Below are 22,280 nucleotides of genomic sequence, written 5' to 3'. Positions count from 1 at the left end.
AGATTAGCTGTGTGTGTCCACAGTACAAGGAAGCAGTACAAGCTGTGCATCTATGATCCCTGCTTTGCACCGTATTACGGATACTGTCTTATCGGATCCTTTTGCAGAGCCTGGATATAAAAGTGCCTGTCTTTGGAAAGGAAATCATACCGAGGTAAAGACATGTGTCTCTATTATCTATTGTACCAACTGAAGCCATTTAGGCAGATCCTGCTGAGTCACTGTACATGGTCGACAATGGGACACTGCAGAGCCCTCAGCCCTGCTTTGTGCCAAGCAGGCTGCTAGAGTGAAAAACAGACATGGGGTTACGTTTGCAAACACAGAGCTCCACAACACGTGCAGAGGAGCCAATGTCTCCACGTATGCCCCTGGAGCAAGGCCGCCTGGGCCTCAGGCACAGACTCCAGGACAGACCCTGGTTTCTCTTCCACACAAGGTTGTTAGAATGGGCTCTGTGACATGTTGCAAAACCACCGGGGTGTTATGGAAGAATCATAAAAAAACAGGTTTCAAAGCCGTGTCAGAGACGTCTGAGAGCTTTACTCCGTAAACCAGAAGCTACTGTTCACAAGCCATGCGGTAAGCAAATCCGACTGGTACTAATATTACAGCAGGCCACAGTTTCGGATGATTTCCTGAAAGACAAGTGGACTGATCTCACCAAATACAAAATAAAAATTGTTCCTTTGAGAAATGCTTTACTTATTTTCTCTAGTCTACCCACTCAAATCACCTTCCCTGCGAATTTCAGTGAATTAGGATCTACAGAGTGCCGCAAAGACACAAAACGAATAAAAGGCGCTCTTCGCTAGCTGCTGATGGACTGGTTACGAAGTTAAATCTGCAGAGGCTGAATACAGTGAAATACCTCCCCTCAAGTCAGATTACAATTCTCCTAAGAAGCTGAAAAAAAAGCCTCTGCTGGCATCTAAATTTGCCTGACTACTAGGCTACACCCCTTTATATATATATGACACTGTAAATGTTAACACATCTCTAAAGCTGGCATTCAAGCTGGAGAGAATCTCATTTAAAATGATTTATTGCAGTAAACTTGGCTCAAGAGAATTCTTTCCTATTCTGCCAAGGCTTTGCGCTGTGGTTTTCCAGCCCTTATATTTAAAATGCAGCCTTATTTAAAGATTACACTCTGTTTGAACACGGAGACCTCCACTTAAATACCCTCAGTAGGTATCACTGACACTGTCAGCTGGTTAGCTGGATGACTTCAGGTCTAAGTGCTTCACACATTCCTCCAGATCCACAGTGAACCCTCTGAGGATGGTATTCACACCTTTTAGCATCATTTTGTGTAGAAAAACAAGAATTACTTTTCAAAGTACAGTAAATCTTTCTGAGCCTGCATCGGCCTATCTCCTTAAAAACAAGTTGTCTTCTAAACCTATTTCTCTTGACACTAAACGTAGGGGAAGAAAATATCATGGGGTGACTGGGAGATCAAACTAATAATATTACTAATAAACAGGTAAGAGGTTTATTCCAAAAAAGAAGAAAGAAAACACAACATTTCGGCCGTGGAGCCTTGAACACACCTGAAGAACGTTGTGTTTTCTTTCTTCTTTTTTTCAGCATGGAATAAACCTATTACTTGTTCCTTTGCAGCCTACGGATACTGACGCAGCTACCCACCTGAAATACTACTAATAATAACTAATAAAGAATTTATTGCACACTTATGGAATTTTATTCTTATGTAAAAGGGGGACAGTGTTGCACTTTTCAGAGAAAAGCTTGTGGTTGCCTAGATCAGAAACACACATTACGTTAAGTTCCAGAAAAACATCACAAAAGACGCAACTGTAGTTAACCTTCGGAATTACCCAATACAATGATATTTCCAACGCGTGGTATCGAAGTATTACAAGCCAGCCTGCAACAGCCTTTCACTTGAGCTTCCCCTCCTACAAAGCACATGGTGCTGCAAACACTCTGGACTCTTGCCTTGCAGTTTTACAGTCAGGTACTTGTGATCAAGGGCTGTTTCCTTGTCCATGCACACGGAACCAGGAATGTCCAGAGTCACATCAGTGCAGAGGCTGGCATTGCTTACTATGAGTGGGCTGCGGCAAGCGCACAGTCTCTTAATTCCAACGCGTCACCCTTTGCAGAAATACAGAAAGCTGTGAAAACGACAGCAGGTGTAAGTTTAAAGCCTCTAGCTCTAAAACATGCTGCTCCCTCCCGATGTGCCCTCTCCCCAGCGATTTCAATATCGTGGCCAGCTTTCACATCCAGCTGGGAACGCCTGCCCCACAGGACCCTTACCTCTCTCCTGCACGAAGTAGGCCAGGTACAGGTCCAGCTCCTTGACAGACACGCTGATGTGGTGGGGCTGCACGCAGAGGATGGGGTTGGTGCACTGGCCTGCCTTCACCAGCCGTTCGCCGTCCGTGCTCTCCAGCGGGATGCCCTTGAACAGGATGACCATCACCAGGTCCAGGCGCCACACCTTGTCGGCCTGCCGCAGGCAGTCGATGCGGCGCATCTTGCCCTTCTGGTCGGGGTTGGACAGCACGCAGCAGGAGGGCTTCTTGCCGGTGATGGAGAGCACGAAGTCCTCGCGGCACTCCGGCCGGATGTCCTTGCGCAGCTTGGCCAGGAGCCGCGAGGCCCACTTCTGCTTCACCTCCGGCTTCTCGTTGAGCAGCTCGTCCTTCACCGCCCGCTCCTCGTCCTTCGTCATCCTCTTCTCGTGCTTCTTGAAGTACTTGCGCTTGCGCGCCTGCAGGTTGAACCAGGTGTAGGCGAAGGCCCGCACATGAGGGAGCAGGGCCTCGATGAACGGATGAAACTCATCCTGGGGGGGGAACCGGAGGGAGACAGGCTTTCAGATAACAATCACACTGGATCTGCTGACAGAGAGCTACTTTCTGCCATTTGTTTTTGTGGATTGTACTTCTAAAACTGGCTTTAAAGGTTCATCACGCAACTTCCCTGTGGAAAGACAGGGCAGTCAGCAAAGATCTGATCTTTACTACTGCCCAGTCTTTCTTACACCCGAAGAAGGCTCCACGGCCGAAACGCTGTGTTTCCTTTCTTCTCTTTTCAGCATGAAATAAACCTTTACTTGCTCCTTCCCTGAAGAAGTTTATTTTTGTTATTTTTACAGATTCACATGGATGAAATTCTAAGACGAGGGTTTGCTTTGGTTTGTGATAAAAGCAGTCCACGTACAGTATAAAGACTGAGACGTACAATAATTAAATCATTCTTTACATTAGTACGAATAACAGATAAAAGCCCAAATGTTCTTGACACGAAAACAAGGTGGTTTTTTGTTTATAAACTCTGGCATACAGATAAAGACAACTCTAAAGTGGCTGATAACATCACTGACTTTGCTCCAAATGTTAAGTAAATACTTATGTGAAATAGAAGCAAGGTTCCAAGTCTTCTTAAGCATTTACCCTATGTCCTACACTATATACTGCAGAAAAAACGGGTATATAAGAAGCTTTCTGAACACAAAACACCCAGTCATACTTCTTTAGTTTTATGGTATCAAGTTTAAAAAACTAAAGATACATCTGTATGCCTTTAAGAGAACTCCCCAGTTGTAATTATTTGACTGTTTAAAGACCTATAGCTCAGTAACTTTCATTTGGTGTCACTAATTACTTCCACATGCTTTCCTCCATTGTCCATTAAGCAGTAATTTGTAAAAGAAAATGCTACTGCAAAGTGACCTAATATATTTTGCAGTTCTTGAGCTACAGAGAAATATGATTTGAAAATGATTTTAATATTCCTCCTTGTGGATGGGGGATCTGTTCTTGTGCAGAATAAAGTTAAAGAGACACTGGCTACAGATGTTTCTCATTTTTAGTATACTCACTGAACTATCTTCAAATTTTTAACCATGAAACCTTTCTTATATAGCCTCTCTATACTCTTATTCAGTGGTACTATAAAAGTTACATTCTGTTTTGAAGAGATACGAAAAACGTTTTGCTTGCAGCCAACTTGCCAAGAGTTCAAGTGAATTTATTAAACTCTTTAACAGTTTCAAAATTAAAATCTGGATAACTGGCACATGCTTCTTGGCCAAAATATTAGTAAATCCCCATAAAGTGACTAGAATCTCCCTGTAATGGGCCTGTCCTTCAGTACATTCCCCCTTCCAAACAAACCCCAGATCTCAGTCCTCTTGAAAACAGAAACTCAGGCAGCTCAAGCCTACGTGCTCTCTTCACAACCCCATGGCAAAAGCTTGCCAGCAGAATGTGATAGCACTGGGCAGCAAACACTGTACAACTCGGTGGAATACTGGCCACATTCACTGAGGACCAACACTGGTTGAGGGTTCCTAATATTCTATCCAATGAGAGTGTGTATAAGCACATAAGATAAATATACACACACGTGCATCTTACATTTTTAAAGCATGTCATGGACACAAACAATCACAAGGATCTGCCAAGCTGATGCATTGTAGGAAAACGTAGCCAGCAGTCCCTTATGACTTACTCTTGAGAGTAAAATTGAACATGACTGTGGCACACTGCAGCTTTCATACAATAAACACTCTGTGCTGCACTCAACAGCACAACAACTTAAATGCTTCCAGCTGTCTCAGGCCGTTACTGCGTCGTGCACATTGCGAGTGCTGAACATCAGTTTTAAATAAATCTTAAAAAGCAGATGTCCTGTCCTTGTCACAGGAGATCTCATGATCCCCATACTTTTTGATAATGAATCCCACTCTCCGGAAAACATGAAAGTTGAGTCAATTAGACAGCAATGCTGTGTGGCTGAGGTGTTCATGGAGGAAACAAGCTCGGATGTACAAGATTAATTCCTCATTCCACTGCACCAATGTTTAATGAAGTTAATAATAATATTATAATAAATTCTAAAAAATATTGGCCCCATTTTTTATACTCACAATACTCCTAAGCAACACAAATGCTAACATTTGGTATTTTTATCTATAAGGGAAATATCCAAATAAAGTACTGATATTTTCAGTGTGTGATAATTGTGGTCCTACTAAATCACTGTCCCAGTTAAAATTAATATCTTACTGAAAAAATAATTAACTTCTTAGCTGCCCTACTATCAATCAAATAATCACTGTTAAAATGACAGAATCTATTGCATACTATGATCAGAAAAGGCTGAGAACACACCAAGTCTGTTGCAGCTGGAATAGCCCTGCGTTATGGACACTGTGAAAGCCCAATTAATAAAACAATTACAATAATTCAATATTATGGATATCCTTTCCCACTGCATTGTGGAACTTCAAACTATCCAGATTTTTCAACATCAAACCACTCCCATTGTCAAATTCATCCTCTTTTAAGTGGATCTGAACTGAAGCACTGCAGTAATTTGACTACACACTTCTTTTGCTGCCAACAGGCCCAACGATTCTCCCAATAACGATAAATTCTAAACTGCGTTCTGCACATTTCAGGCATTCTGTTTAGTGGAAACCTTGAAACAACATTTACGTGGCACGCTTAAAATTCAATCAATCTGGACTACAGACGAGCTGGAAAGTTTTGTCCCTCAAATTGTTCCAGGGAAAATGATTGCATTAAAAAAATCATCAAAGCCAGAATGCTTTGAAAAGGTTAACAATGAAAGTCTGTTCTGTGGTGATTTAAAAGATTACTCGAGTTTGTATTCTCTGAAGAAACAACTCAAACAGATCTGCCACAACCCAGTTCATAAAAACAGAAGACTGCCTGGTGAACTTGGGAGAGAAATGCTAGGTGGTTTTAGTCTTTTTTTTTTCTAAATTAACAAAATTAACTGCTGTATCAAAATGACTCAGAAACCACCGCAATGTCAGACAGGAGCCATTTCATTACTTCTCTGACCCTCAAGTTTCTTGGGCTGAAATTAATACTTTTTGATTCAAATTTTGCTCTTGACAGGAAATCCGATTCTTGAATCTATTTTTGTAGTGAAAGAGAGCGTAATGTTTTTCTGTTGTCTTAAATAAATCTGCTAAAATAAGGTTCTTTTTTGGTTAATACAGACAGGGGCAGAAGCAGGATCACAAACTATAGAGTTACTGTGCAAATTACCAAAGCTACCCAGAGAGCACAGAGCAATTCTAGTAAGAGAAACCAGAGATGTAGCCTGGCTGGTGACCATCTGATGAGGGCTTCAGAATTCTTAAATACGGAACACAACTACTTCCAATTGCCAAGGAATAATATAAACTGCAACGTATATAAAAGAATATGGAATAAGCTGGTGGTCTAGTGCTCATGTCAAGCAGGAGAGTTTTCATTTTAGCTTAAGTAAACATAAACCTTTTCCTTGTTAATGTAGGCTAGGATGTATATTTTAGCAAACTGATAATACCACAGGATCCTGGAAGAAAGTCAAAGCACAACCCGACAAGACCCCCTTTATTTTCTCCTCAAGGCAGGGAGAAATTTAATATTTAATGTGTGCTACAAGACCTCCCTCGTAGCTCCTCCTTAACGGTTTACGTTCACAATAGGGATTGCATCAGAAAAAAAAAACTCTGCCCAGAGACATGTTCCTCCCCAGCGGTTGGAATTTCTTTTATTATTCCATTCTGAACTGGCACAGCTACTAACCACTCCTAAGGCAAAAGTAAACATTAATTAAGTCCTCTGTTTCAGACTCTAACCTTGATTTGAAGACATTTCCATAGTTGTGAAAGGGAACTCAAATCCATTGCACTGTAGTTAGAGGGCAATTTCATTTTTGCTTCATTATAGAGGTTTTTTTTTTCCAGAGCTACCCCCTGAAACTTCACATGCAGATCTGCTTCGATTCAAGCCTGAGTTCCCTGGGAAATGCACTGAAGCAGAGAGCTAAAGGTTTAATGTGGTTCGTCTCTAGAATACCAACCTGGGGCCCTCTCCCCTCACCCAATATCCAAGTCTTCCAGCACCAGCAGCTAAAATGACTGGATTTCAGGGAAAATATAATCTATCTATAGAGATGATGAACCCACAGACCACACCTTGAAACAAGGACACGTACAGTATGATCACTTACTGTTGAATACAGTATGTATGATAAAATTACTGCCAAAGTCCCCTCCTATGGCTTTCTATTACTTGAAACTACAAAATGATGCAAACACTGAAGGTCAAATGTCAAAGTGATGATCTCTAATGGCAAGATAAGTTACAATAAATAAAATCAAAAACTAAAGAGGAAAAAAAACGGAACAATATTGGTTTCACTGTTAAACTCTTATATTTGATAGCAATACCTTTGGCAGCAATTAAAGCCACCACAGAAATTCTGGGTATATCTCTATCAGCTTTCACAATTATTGCCCGTTCATACTAGCAATGTTGCTCAAGCTCCCTCAAGTTGCCTGAGAATCTGATGGACAGCAGTTTTCAAGTCTTTCCACTGATTTTCACCTTACAGAGGCAGGTATGGATTCTGAAATATGTGAATTACTTTTATTTCACACTGACAGAGGCTTCTCAACTAACTGTGTGGCTCATTAAGGTAATACTGTGCCCCTAAATTAATTTACTTTTGCAAAGAGCTCCAATACTTATACAATCAAGACTCTTCTATTTTCTTTCATATTATCTATTTACTTGTTTTGAATGTGTGGAGGATGTTGTACATATAACAAATATTAATTGCTACTTTAAGGCATCACGGCGGCGAGCTTTAATGCAACAATATGTGAAAATTGTGCAAGGGTTTGAGTATTGTTGCAAGGTACTGTATTAATGTGTGTATTATCAGTATAAACAGTTTATGTGAAGCCTCCCCTAGGGTAATCTACTATTATAACAACTTTGACTGTTGTTAATATAACTTAATTCAGATGAGGAAAAACAAGCTATCTTTCATTTACACTAATCAAAGTCTTCAAACAATTAATCACATCACATATGGTAAGTGATGCATGAAGAGATAATATAAAATGTAATCTGTCATATTTACTAAACATATATACTAATGTCATTGTCAGGTGTTCCTCATCATTTACTGTACATCGTTTTCCCTTCAATCCTTTGAACTAAAATTAACTGTTAATCTAAAACATTCAGAACAAAATAAAATCATTTCACTCACAGTTAAGGTGAGCACTGATGAATTTTGCACTCTGTAAAACTAGCTGCTCACAGGTCCTTTCTCTTTAATTTGGCATGATCAGAATAATTAAGGTATATGATATACAAGCAAAGCTGTTTTAAGAGAGGGTAATGGTAAACAATGGTAAAGCAATGCTAAACAGTCACATCTAATAGACACCAGAAACAGCAATATCACATTTGGGCTGACTTGCTTAGATCACAACAGGATGTGATCTGCAATAACCAGGCCAAGATATGATATTTATTTAATCTGACTACTTGTTACATAGACTACACTCTAATGATACCTTCTGCAGGAATTCAGTAAGAGGACACTACAGAAAAAAACAGCGAGACCGTTAATATAGGTCTCAGATCCCACTTATTCATTATTCAAGAATAGTGCACTGCCTGTCTACTACCTGTGTTCCTGCATGACAGCTCAGACATGGTTGTATAACCACTGACGGCAAAGAATTACTGAGGCAGAAACAACAACAAATAATAATCACTCATAATGGGCTAAAAACCAAGCATGCACTTCAACATCGGGAAAGGGCAATGCCGAAGCACTCTGATGACCTTCCGGGGTGAGTGCAGTCACACGTGACGTCCGAACGGCTTTGTTAACTGAGAACCATGTTACAGCCGAAGGGCTACGTCCAGTGAGGAGGGAGCAAGGTGTACAATCACAGTACAAAATACTGCTTTAGAAAAAAACAACAAAGGTTTTATACAGCGAAAAATAATAAAAATACTTCCAGCCTGAAATGAAAAAAAAAGACTTAAGGAATTCAAAAGACAATTCAAAATTCTCAAAAGGCATCTACAAAACTCATCCTGGCAATTAATGCAAATTCCAAAACAGGCACAAGGACTACAAGGCGCATGGAAAATAATTTCAAGTAGATTTAGAATGAGAAATTTGCAATACGGCACTGAAGTGTTTCTGATCCTAGAGACATCTGAAACAAACCATCAACAAAAGCTTTTGAGCACCGGATGATTAAAGGACAACTCCTCTGCAGAGCTGAACTTCATCTTAGAAGTGCCCAATCACCAGAACTCTTAGTGTTAAATTAATAGCCTCCTATCTGCTCTTGCAGGTCCCGTTTTTCATTCACAGAACTAAAAGCAGAAAAAAAAAAGACCAGCAATCACATGATCCAGCGCAGATGATATTTGACTTGGACTCATTGATCACTAACAGTGCAAATAATGAGGGATCCTTTGTCTGTTTTTCCCCTTGGTTCAGTAAACAGAGGTTTGTCTTTGACTCTGCATATCACATGGCCTATCAATAACAGTTAAATACATGCTTTTGAGTAGAGGAATACATTTCACTTGCTTTACTGATGTGCTTTAAACCCAGTATATGTTTCTATTGACCTTAGCAAAAGACAAGCGTACTTAAGTGAAATATCATATGTTCACTGCAAACTCCGCTCCAGTTTTGATTTGTGAAACTGGCACATATTGCTCATTCATTTGGAAGGATCAATCAATGTGCTTGTGAAACCAGTTGACCATTTTTTGCTGCTGCAGATGCTTCCTGGTTTGTTCTGAACTTGATGTCAGTCATTCACGGTCTCTTTGACAGCAGTGGTAACCAAGAGTTGCACTCAATATCTAGCACGTAGCAAAAAGTGCCGTCCTGGCCTCCACAGCTGTAACTGCATACAAATTGACTAACTTTGTTACTTTGTTACCGGTGGCTCTCAAAATCTTTCTGAAAACCTTCCAGGGGTGAGGAGAGGGTTGGAGCGAAGGTCCTGTGTCAGTTTGAAATGTCTGCTGTGGGACTCATTTAGCATCAGATGCTCTTTGAATCTGTAGGCAATTTAAACCAGCTGAGCAAAGTGCCCTGGTTTGGCTGTCTGTACCGGGATGGAGGCAGAGCTAAAATGGAACATCACAATGACAAACGAATGTGAGTTAACTAATTTGCCCTAAACCCAAGATGAACTGTGCCCAAAAGAGCTCTTCTACTGTAAGGTAGAGGAACAGCAAGGGAGATAAAAACTGAAAGCAAAATTACCTTAAAACGCCTTTTTCTGTTGTTGCTGGTTTTATTTAGTTTTATATAAAACTCACACAGCATGACTTTTGGCGAGAGTGAGGGAAAGAGAATGCTTTTGTTTTCATGCATTTTATAGTTGTTGAAAGCAGTAAAATCTAATAATAGCAAATCATCATTTACACAGTCACAATTACAAGGTCTCAAGTTTCCCCACAGCTAAAAACATCAGAATTAAACATTAACTCTGATATCATAAGAGCACAAGCAATGGTCAACAAATCCAATGTCCCACAACTAACCATTTTATAACTTCATATTTCAAAATAACCAATATGCCAATCTGGACTGCTTGGAGCCAGAATTCCTAAATAAACATGACTGACAAACCTGAAGCTAGTCCCTTTCAAAGTAAAAAAAGGTCTTGGCTGAAACTTTTCGTTGTGCTTTTCCATGCCATCAGACTGCACGAAGCAGCAGATCACAGGCAGAGACAATTATAATAATAATTAATAATTAATTCCATTTATATAGTGCTTTTCATCCCAAAGGATCCCGAAGAGCTTTACATGTAGGACAAAGTACATCCCAGGAGAGTAAGAAGCGCTGCCATGGCAGTAGGATGTGTTTCTTGTGATGGTCACTTGGACATCAGTGCCCAGACCGCTGACCACAGGGTCAGTGACTCACATCCCAGGAAAACAGTACTCTTGCACCCTAGAAGAAGATACGTTATACAGACTGCACCAGGAAGCCCAGCTATATAAATGGGTACGGAGAATGTTAATAGGGGAAAAAAAAGGTAATTTTCTATCCATCCGTTTCTAACAGCTTGGTCCAATTCAGGATCGCAGGGGAGCCAGAGCCTGTCCGCGCCAGCAACGTGTGCAAGATGGGACAGGCGCCGGTCCATCACAGGGCAGACACACAGACACACACGCACACCAGGGCCAGCTTGCCCAGAAGCCAATTAACCCACCACCATGTCTTTGGACTGTGGGAGGAAATCAGAGCACCCAGAGGAAGCCACCCAAACGCAGCGAGAACATGCAGACTCCACACAGACAGCACCCCAGGTCTGCAATTGAACCCGAGGCCAGAGTGCTGCGAGGCAGCAATGCTAACTACTGCACCACCCAAAAATGTTATTATAACCGCTGTAAATTTTATTTCGTTGGATAAAAATGTCAGCCAAATAGGTGAATACCAATAAACAACACGACAAGTTCAAACATGTAACTTCCACCCACTGAAATAAATTGCAGTTTGCTAAACAGAGGTCAGGTCTGTGAGAATACAATTTTGAAAGGGGGCCCAGAACTCTTCACTCTCAGCGGCACAAGAAATGTAATAACTTGTAAGAACAGCTGTCTTTGACCTCAATACAAATGCTGTCTAACTATGCACAAAAGCAGCTTTTTAGCAGCAAAGTGCATACCGAAGACGGACCTGGCAGGGAAAGGAGGGGTTTTTCATGGTTTTCTTCATAATCAAAGTATTTTCCGTCACTAAGCAGCTGTGGTTCTGAGTGTCACTCACTTTGGTGTGTATGCTGCTCATTGATGTTACTTTCAGGCTCAGGCAAAAACTGGTGCGCCGAAGACATGAAGCAAAGATTTTAAGTGTCTCACCTCCAAGACGATTAGAGCCAAATGAAACTCCCACAGCGCAGTGTCTATTTACGTTGTCTTCGAAGGAAAGCTTTGAGGAGCACCGAGGATATGCAGTCTGCATCAAGGCACAGGTGTTGCCCTGCAAGATGCCCCTGCTCTCAGGCTTCACATACCTAAGAATTCACAGGCTCTCACCATTTTCTGCTTAATTTGCATTTTCATTTTCTTAATGGCTTATTCAAAAAGTGTCAAAGGAACACTTCACCTCATCTACACTTCCCCGCTATTTAATTCACTACCATTTTCCCCAGTTCAAGCACTTTGTGCATGTTCTGCTTTATAGTCAATCAATAGGGCTGTACTGTTTTGCTTACCAAGTTGATCCTCAAGCATACCAACTGCCCTAGCAAACAAACAAACAAACAAACAAACAAACAAACAAACAAACAAACAAACAAACAAACAAACAAACAAACAAACAATCTTTTGAAAGTGTTTCTCAGATCGTAGTGACAGGAAAAGACAAATGTGTTAGTAATGCAAATTCCTAAATCTTTAAAGAACACTTTTGATCATTGCACTTTGTTTCTGAAAATTTCTCTAGGTACAAATTAGCCTGTGTGCAGTCTCTTCCACTGGGCCTGAATTCACTGCTTGGCAGCACTTGTGGGTATTGCTGGACTATTAGTAGCAACACCCAAGAGTACTACCTGCAGCTTGCCAGGCTGGATAGGTTGGAGAAAAGATGCAAAAGGACAGAACTCCATCTAAGAGACTCCACTTCCACTGCCTGTGAACTCCTGAGCAACCAGTATTCGAAAAGCTTTCAAGATGCTGCAAACATGAGTTATCATGGCAAGCAATGTAAGAAAGAGACATGTAAAGTAACAGCAACTGCAAAAAAAACTTTGGATTAAGGGGAAAATGACAAACCGCTATTTCAATATCCACATTCCTGATGAAACTGGAACTGTTTATGCTAATGCACTATTTGTTGTATTGAGTTAACTTATAACACATTCAGGAGCCACCTGCATAATCTGCAGTGTTTTGAACACACACATTACAAACTACATTGCAAACACATCTTACGCTATATTTACTGAACTCTAAATGTTGGCATCAGAGGAGATTCCTGTGAAAATAAAACCTTGCCAGACAGCAAGGTGATGCTAGTGGATAATGGTAAAATAGCTCACTTTATTTCTTAGCATCACTTTGTACTTGCTGAACTTTTTATACCATCCAGAACATCACTTTGCCCTCCAAGATATTTCTGATGCACTGCATTCACTGAGGGAGCTGGACAGTGCTAAGAAACAAAGACATTCCACATCTCTGAATTCCTGTAGCTTTTCTATCAAACTAAAGTGGCACTTCAGTCTGTAGTCACAGTGATGTCCCCCACCCCCAACTTGATACACTGCGCCTTGCCAAAGACTCTTGATAAAGGTCAACAGCATTCTCTCTCTGTGTCTAACAAACAGCTAAAGTCCATTGTAACAGCAAAACCACCAGGATCTGACTAATACATTGCACTACCCATAGCACGGTAGCTCTTTGCAGTAAGGTCAGCCACCAGAACAATCAAAGCAATGATATAAGAGTGAAAGGAACAAGAAAAGCAAGATACTGTACACTATCAATTAAGGAAGCCTATTTGTCAGAAAGCATGGCAAATTGGTGTGCATTAGGTACTTCAACTAAACACGTGAAAGCAAACAGGCAATAAGCTGCAAAATATTACAAACTGTTTAATGGCTTTGCAGTATTGATCAATGTCAGCCTGACCCTAAACCCAAAGCCCACAAAACTCATTTTCCTTATGCTCATAAAAAGCTGATCCGACCTCTGGACTGGTCCCTTGCAAAAGAACCCCTGCTGCTAGACGAGCCATTTGGACGAACACGCCTCTTCCTTGGCAAGACTGGCAGGAGGGATCAAAACCAATACCAGACAAAGGTTGAGCGTTAAACCAGCAAGATATTAAATTTTCTGCCCAGCTAAACGTTCTAACATACCCCTTTAACAGCCTAGAAAGCCCTGGGCTTTCTGCAGGCTCTGAAGGTAGTGCAAGTGGGTCAAAGGGAATACTGCCTGTGCTTCCAGCTGTGAGTCATCACGCCTTTCGCTTCCACGCTTGCTGATTCAGCCCTCAGTCATGCAGAGCCACAATAGGAAGGGAGGCTCTTCTCCCCTGTGAGGAGGCAGTGACCCTGGGAAGCCTGGGGGAGCTCCTTGCAGCCGAGCACAGAGGCCTCTCTCAGTGAGGCAGGCAGGCCACTTTCGCCAAAGCTCCCCTGCTACACCGCCGCCGGTCTTGCCTTCAAATCTTCCTGCAGCCCGGTGTGGGCAAAACAAAACCTTCCAAAAAAAAATCCGAGCTCGAACACCCACTTATCACTTTACAGAATGAGACAGCACCGCAAATGTGGTTCAGTTTCAGGGAGGACTAGCAGCAGGTGTTCACACGCCAGATATTTTCATATTTCAACACTGACACAATATCAAGAGTTGTGTAATCATTATATGTTGTGCTCAGTGTTAAGTCCTTCTGTCTCCCTGCCAGTGTCCCAGAACCCTGCCTCACCAGGGCCTCCAGTACGAGGGACCTACAGTCAAATGAAGAGACTCAAAAGTCTCAGTGGCAGTACACGGCAGGCAGCACAAGGCACACTTCCAACGCCTTTTCCTGGTCAGAGCAATGCCCAGATTTGAACAATATTACAAACTGGGGGAATCTGCGATACAAGCAGCTCAATGCCTCACAACACTAACCCAAACACAACATCAGGTCAGTCCTGTAACAGGCATAGGACAAAGTGACATGGGTTGACACTGCACTGCAAATAGGTCAAACCTGTGTTGAATAAGAGGCCATATACTGTATATTGTCAGCTACAGGAGAAATGTAACAGCTATGATGTTTCTGCACATCCAGGAAAGCAGGAAAATACAAAGACTTCATTGATAATATTCAGCATGTTAAGAACAAGATAAAAATAAGTTTTACTCTTATTTTAATTCCAGGCATTGCAGTTGTCAGCCAGGGCACCCTCTCCCCTGACAAAAGACTTCCGTCCCCCTGCTCTTGGGGGTGTATATATGTAATGCTGAAAGGTCCAAGCAAGCAGATTCAGGAAATGTATAAGGAGCTTGACAGGAATTCTGCATTCTACTTCACTACACTCCAAAAGATTATTAGTATTCAGAACATAACCTTACCGTCTGTCATGGTAGCCAGTTCTCACCTCTTTTGACAGCCAGAGACATGCGAAAGGGCTAGCAGAGGCTGTAAACCAGAGTAAGACACACTGGAGGGCCAAGGGACTACAATAGGTGGTCAAAACTGAGTTATCTTCAAAAGCCTCTGCTGTGTTGGACTCAACATTTTGATGACAAGTAATGCACCTGCTTCTGGATGTGAGGCAGAAAGCAGAAACAAATTAGATGAAATACAAAAAGATGCACAAGATAAGTCAAGGTTTTTATAAGATGAATAGCATTTTGCTTCTGTTGTGCTGGCCAGAAATTTGCCTCACTTCTGTCAGCAGAGAACATTTTCAGTTATTTAGAAGTTTAAGGAAAGAGCATGACTACAAACATACAGAAAACAAAGACCCATACTTTAAGCGAGAGCAAAGCACAGGAATGCTAAGTCAAGATTCAGATTTACCCAAAGACAAATGAATGGACTGAATGGTTCTTTGTTCTCCAGCTACAGACAGCAGCATGTCAAAAACACGCTGTCTGAGTGTTGTCTGGTTTGGGGAACAGGGTGTCTTAGTACCCTGAAATTCTTACTTCATACCAGCAGTCGGTACGTGGGAAAGAGGACCTGAAGGTGGCTCCCCAGTCTCGGAAACGTCTGCGGATCAGTGAGAGCTAGAGCACGCACTGCATGTCTCCACTGAGGACGGCCCTGTCTTTCACCTCCAGTAAGCAAATTTTATGCTTTGTTAATTACAGGCCTGGCAACCTTTTTCTTTATTTGATGTTCTCAGACCTAGCAGCAGACGTGCTGAAAAGAAAAACTACAAAGACCGACTTGTCCAGCGTGGTCTACCAATCAGCATTCAAAACAAAAGTGTGGCTTTGTAGGACGTCCCAGAGGAGGGGGCCAGTTAAGACGCTCGTCAGTGTTTAGTTTCAGACTGTTTTCATGCCCTCTCCCTAGATCCTTCAACAAGTTGATTGGCATTTTATAAAAACATCGTTATATCAGAAAGAGATTAGGAATTTAACATCGGAGCTCTGGATTTACTAAGGCTCATCTATCCTTGAATTTAGACAGACATTCAGCATTCTTTAGCAAAGAAGAATTTACTAACAGAGGCTTGTGATCATGAATATTTCATAGGATTTTGTTATCAACAAAATAACATTTTAAAGAGTAAATATGAAAAATAAAACATGTTCACAAAGCATGTCATTTAAATCAGATTAGCTGAAACTTGTTTACAGGAATGTCAATCTAAATCTCATAGATCAACCAGGTAAATTGTACTTTAGTTTCACCTTGAAAAAAGATCACAGAGCGATACAGTTTTTTATTATTCTTTTTTGCTTAGAATATTTTTCTGACCAAGAAGATAAAAGATTATTATTGTTGCTGTTGCAATGTTTTTTCTCAATATTGTGTGTTTTCTGTAGGAAATTCTATTGTATTATTTTTTATTTCTATTTTGTTTGGACATTAGATTTATACTTTACTCTCCCACCAATTAGTTTCCGCGTATAAAGAAAAAAATGTGTTCACAGATTACAAAAGTATAAACTGGAATATAAGCACACATAAATTTGAATTTTATGGTCTCCACTATTTCTTCGATCATCCTCAATGTCAGGTCTCAGTGTTTGCCAAGTGACTCCAGCACATGGGCAATACAACTGACCTTCAACAGCTGCATAAAATAGAAATGGCCCGTCAGAGTGGCTTTCCCCACTGCCAACACAAAACCCCCCGCGCCAGGAGCAGAAGAATAAAGCCACTGACAAAAAGAAACGCAGGTCTCTTCAAAGAAGCGAGCCCATACGACATAAGACTGCCCTGTGTCCTGCTGCAACTGGCAGCCAGTTCAAAGTCAAAAGGAATCAAGGCCAAAATGGAAGCTCTCCCAATAAATCGAGTGAGTGGTACCCTACTGTACTGGTTTTATAGTATGAGGATGACAAGGAAAGGGGCTGATCAGCACTTTTGTATATGATGCACAAATATTAATAGTCAAATAGTCCTGTTTACAAGAATAAGCTAATGAAATGCAGTCGCCTTTCTAATCTAGAGCCACTGTATCCATCCCATCAGGTTTCACTTCAATGAGCTGCTTTGTGCCGAGAGCTGATATTAGACCCAGCATCCCACTCCAACTTCCATTATGACTACAAAGGCTGAATCTCAGCCACCAGCACCACACTGTGCAATGTCCTGAGGTGTGAATCGCAATTCTAGATTTGAGTCTCCGCGAAACCTCTTATGTTCGTCTCCTCTTCCATTAGTCAGCACTGACGATAAACCCTTCCAATACACGGTGCTGATGCAAGCTGAAAGTTAAAAGGCTTTCAGTAACTTTCCTGGAAGTGCAATATGATTTTTTTGCAAGAGCTTTCCTGACTTCAAAGAATAACGAGTTTCTCTGTGTTCCTGTACCAGAAAACAGGACCCAGTAAAGCAATACCCTGATTTAACGGTGACTAGGCTAACACTCAAATAAACGTCATTAAAACGTCTTATGGTTCTTCCTTGCTGGGCAGCAGTCGCCCACCTTGGTAAAACTGAGACCTGCAATAAATTCTATGACGACTGAGGAAATAACAGGCCCTTAAAAAAGAATCCTGAGAACTATGGACAGATCTTTTTCTGAGTGGACAGATTCACTGAACTGCAATTTGTGCTCTTCTTATTCAAGATCTAAAGAGATAGAATCAGTATTTTTTCATTAAATGGTCGAATGGGGCTTAAAAAATAAAAACTGCCTGCCACAATTAGATGCTCCTGTTACTAACAGTGAAAGGTGCCAATTTTATTGCTCCACAATCAATTTCTGGGTCAGGTTCCCAAGAGGCTCATGAGAAAAGCACATTAGCAGCACCTTGTTGACCATCTCAGGCTTTTTTCAAATCGGCATCACTCAAGCAAGAATATAAACCAGAAGAAGAGATCAGCATGGTGGGCCCAGAAGAATAAAGGCCTCCGTGTGGAGTATCTGATTCAGGTATGATTGTGCATTACAAAAAAGGCCAAACAGAAGAACATACTAATGTGTGGGGAGATCATAAAGTTATAAAAGGTAGAGAAAACAGTTTTATTTACTATACAAACACTTGCGAGATCTTTAACCTATTGGCATTCTTCACCTTCAGCAACTCTGTCCTTTAAGTTAAAGGTCATTTTAAAATCCCTTTCAAGGCAAATGCCATTCTTTTAAAATGAATGTTTTTTTCCCCAGAGTTTAATCTTTTAAGACTCTGTTGTTCTATATTTTAATCATCAACTTTTACAATGATCACAATATTATTGAAAAAGCTAAATGGAAACTGCTACTGCGACTGGATATGGAACAAGCATAGAGTGCTGATAAAGATAGCTGACAGGGGAGTTTGCAGAACAGAGCTGCACTACAGGACTGCACACTGAAGAACAGTAGAGTTCTGTAGAGGAAAGGGTTGCCCACTTGGGTAAGTCACAAAGAAGGTCTTTAAAAAACACAATGAATTAACACTCTAAAGAGGGGTTAGAAAGGCTAGATTCTATCAAAAAAGATAAATAGTATTTGTCTTACACTGTATCCCACGTCAAACAAAATACATTTTTGTTTCACTTTGAAAAATCGTACTTCTAAAGTAAGAAAGAGGACAGAAATTATCTTTATCCACTCTTTTAATAAAGGTGAAATCATAACTGATCTTTGACCCTTCAAAGTCCTCTCACTGCAGGATCATAATTATAATAAAGTTAATTAAGCGTCCAAATGTACTTGCAGTTATGGAACTGGAACTTTCGTAACTGTGAGTCAATTTTCACATTCTGTCACTGCCCTTCATAACGAGAGATCTATTGAATGATTAAGATGCTATCTGTCTTCGGCCACAATACAAAACTAAAATTTCACTTCATGCTATTTTCTGAGGTGCATGGTCACAATTAATCTTAATGTATGTGAGCGGCATGTCTCACTCAACGTTCAGCAATAAATTAGTCATTACAACAGATTAATCAATTGTACTGTTTCCAGCAAGCATCTATTAAGGATATTCAGAATGAATATTCCAGCTTTATCTACTCAGAATCCACTTTAGTCCGAATACTTAGTCCATGTAAGCACACTTGTAATTAGAAATAAGGCACAATTTATACATGCTACCTGTTCTGATTTTTTAGTAATGATTAAGGCTTGTGTTTGCCAAAATCCTGAAGTGTTATAAATAATTTTGGAATACATCTGTTTTTCAGCAATAGCAGCACATGCTTCAGATAGTGTTCTGTTCACATAGGCCTTCAATGCTGAGTAAAGGTTTTTTTTTAACTTTCTGACAATCACTGGTTTTAAACCAGCATGCCAATATACATCTTTACATTACAGCCACCCATTTTCTTAGTTGACTTGCATGTCTGACTAAGCGGCTTTTTTGCTTTCCGACAAAGAGGACAAATAGCCCATTTAAAAGAAGAGTCTGGACACTCCAGACAGGCTTCAAATCCAATACTGTTCGAGCACAAACCGGAAGCATGGTCACCCTTCGGTCCACGCCTCATCCCATGTGGTACTACTGTATGTACTGTACTGAAAAGTCACATGCTGCTGCTCACTGAAGACTGAGAACCTTAATCATCTTAATTTCAGAGACAACAAAATGGCTTTCAGGCACAAAGAATACATTCAGAAACCTATCCTTCTAGTCACCGCAAACATTTTGCTAAAATAATCTATTTTCCAATGGAATTCAATGGGGATCTCTTTAGTTTAACAGCACAAAACGGCCACTGTAAGGACGCCTTTATACGCTGCTACCACATAATCAGTTGTAAAGCAGATAAGCCAACAGCAAAAAGAAATAAGTCTGAAAGAGCATCAGGGGATTTTCCTATGACTGGACTCAATGCAACACTGTCCTGAGAGAAAGCCTTCGGAAGAGCGGTACAAAACCAGCACTAGGCAGGAGTGGAAATGCACTGCACGGTTCTTCAATATCTGGCAGGGGCACGTCGAGCAGCACACACTGATGGCATGCAAATCGCCCATGTCTTTCCATCTGATACCGCAGAGAGGGGGTGCAAGGAGGTTACCCCAGGTTACCCCTGTTAAGGGTGAGCACATAACATCCCAGCTGCACAAACCCTGTCAGCTGAAAGCAATACTTATCTGCTGCTTGGAGGCAAGAGCTTCACAGCTATATCAAATCCAAAAATGCTGGTCTTTTTCTTATTAATTTTACCCCTAACCCTCTCTGAGCTTGGTTTTAGGGCTCCAATAAAGCAGGTTTCTCGCTAAAACCGGTTGTTCTTTCTGAATGGCTTTGTTGTTGGCTGCTACATCAAAACGATAGGCAGAGGCTTATATAAAAATAGCAAAAAAGTCTCTCACTTTTGCTTTCATTTTCAGTTGTTCACAAATTAATCCAAGATGTTCAGTCCTTTTTTTAATCTGCTTTGTTTTTAACAAACTGATCCAAGATGTTCAATTAAATGTATAACTTATATAATGGACTCTATACACAGATTAGATATTGGAATGTTTTTCTAAGCCTATCGCTGATGTGGTCGCAAAACGAGACTATGGTACAGGCAGGATGCCTGTCCGTCATGTAGCATGCACACACAGGGACAATTTAGAGTCACCAGCTGAGAGCAAAACCCTGAAAAACCATGCAAACTAGAAGAGAACATGCAGACTCCACACAAAGGTGCCCCAGTCCAGAATCAAACCCTGGACCCAGGAGGTAAGCTCAGTTCACCACATTGCCATATATACTCTAGATTTTGGCATAACCTAGATAAAATAAAACCTGCTATAATGTTATTATAAAGAGCATATAACTGTGATTTCAAAGGTTTTCACTTACAGTACTTTGCACTTAAGCTTTGGCATATTGACAAAAAAAAACTTTAGTCAATTGCACAGTCTCCTACAAATATGAAGTGTAGAGCTTCTCTGATACAACAGTCCCCAATTACTGCACACCTTCTACAAAACAAATTTCTTAAAATGTCAAAGCTTGAAACATACTCTTAGCATCTTACTGAATTTCTGTGCCAATCTTTGTAAGATTCTTCACAGGCCTGCGTACATAGTGAACACAAACATTTGGCCTACATACAGTACTGTAGCAAGCCTCTGGGTAAAAGCCAATGTTTTAAACCACAAGGCTACTACTGATCACTTGGCAGGGTTCTCAATAAATAATCCTAATGGTACATTTCAAGCAGGTCCTAGTAAACATTTTGTTCATTCTGCATTTTTTAAATGGAGCTTGTGAGCATTCCAGGATTTCTGTGCTGTTTAGGCAGATGATCAGCTAAATTGCTTACTTTATTTACCACTGAGTGCGCACACTCCTGTACACTGGAGTCTGTTTCAAAAATTACAATTCACTTAAATACTGAATACGCCTGCAATACATTTGCAGAACAAAATCTTATGTTATTTTACGTGCATTTCTGCAAATTGTTCTCATTAAGGCCACCACCTCAGTAAAGTTTGAGTGAATCAAAGTGCTGCCAGATTAGCAGTCGAGAATCTGTAACTGTGAGTAGTGGAGCTGACATCACACAATATTCCCTGCAGAATTCAGAAGCTAATAAATAATGCATTGATATCAAAAGGAAACAAGACAAAACCATTTAGGAAAATAGAAAACAAATTTAAAACGTGAATATCTAATTAAGCATACACACTTAAGATAAAACACGTATCTTTAGTCTTTAGTCAAGACAAAAACCAATCTTTGGTTTTATACAGACACTTATCTACAGAAAACACGACAGGTAAGCATTAAGGGCAAAAACACATGTGCAATGATAAAAATATCATCATCCCAATATTAGTGTAGGACATGGTATATATTACAGTACATCATTATATGATGTAACACAAAATAAATTCACACATGTAAAACAGAAACGGCAGCCATATATTTTTATGGCTTAAAATGGCTTAAAATGTTCTTACTTCTGCAGTTTCTAGTTTGAGACAGATAAGTTCAATGAATTTTAACGACCACATTTATATCACTTTTTGACTTGTCAAGTTAAAATTAGAGAAATAATATTTATATAGAAAGTCCCTTTTTCATTTCATGTCATGTCCTCTCCTTAATCAAATGATCTTTAAGATTTTGAATCAGAGGATTCAGAATACTCAGAGTGGAATCCAGCAAAATCGTAGGGAAATTATTTAGGTCTCTGACTCTACTATGGGAAGGATCTGACAGCCCAAATTAAATTATGTCTGCTTTCAAACTGGATGAATAATTTATTATTCAAAAGATGAGGATATAGAGGCTTTCAATTATTTACAGTAAAAAAGGAGCAAGCAGCAGTTGGCCTAATCAGTAAGAACTAGGAGAAAATGTCCTTGTTTGAAAGTT

At 40.4% G+C, this 22,280-nt stretch overlaps 1 protein-coding gene across 8 annotated transcripts in view; it reads right to left on the bottom strand.

Moving 5' to 3' along the window:
• Nucleotides 1-22,280, bottom strand: part of nfic (nuclear factor I/C) — a 217,052-nt gene that overhangs the window by 116,314 nt on the left and 78,458 nt on the right. For all 8 annotated transcript variants that reach the window (XM_015365452.2, XM_015365457.2, XM_015365455.2 and 5 more), the window contains exon 2: nt 2,290-2,821. In XM_015365452.2, coding sequence (XP_015220938.1) covers nt 2,290-2,821 — 532 coding nt within the window. The remainder of the gene's footprint in view (nt 1-2,289; nt 2,822-22,280) is intronic.

This window comes from Lepisosteus oculatus, chromosome 29 (genome assembly GCF_040954835.1).
Source record: "Lepisosteus oculatus isolate fLepOcu1 chromosome 29, fLepOcu1.hap2, whole genome shotgun sequence".
Taxonomy (NCBI): Eukaryota; Metazoa; Chordata; class Actinopteri; order Semionotiformes; family Lepisosteidae; genus Lepisosteus; species Lepisosteus oculatus.
The sequence above is the reverse complement of the archived record's forward strand: the minus strand, read 5'-3'. Positions and strand labels throughout refer to the sequence as shown.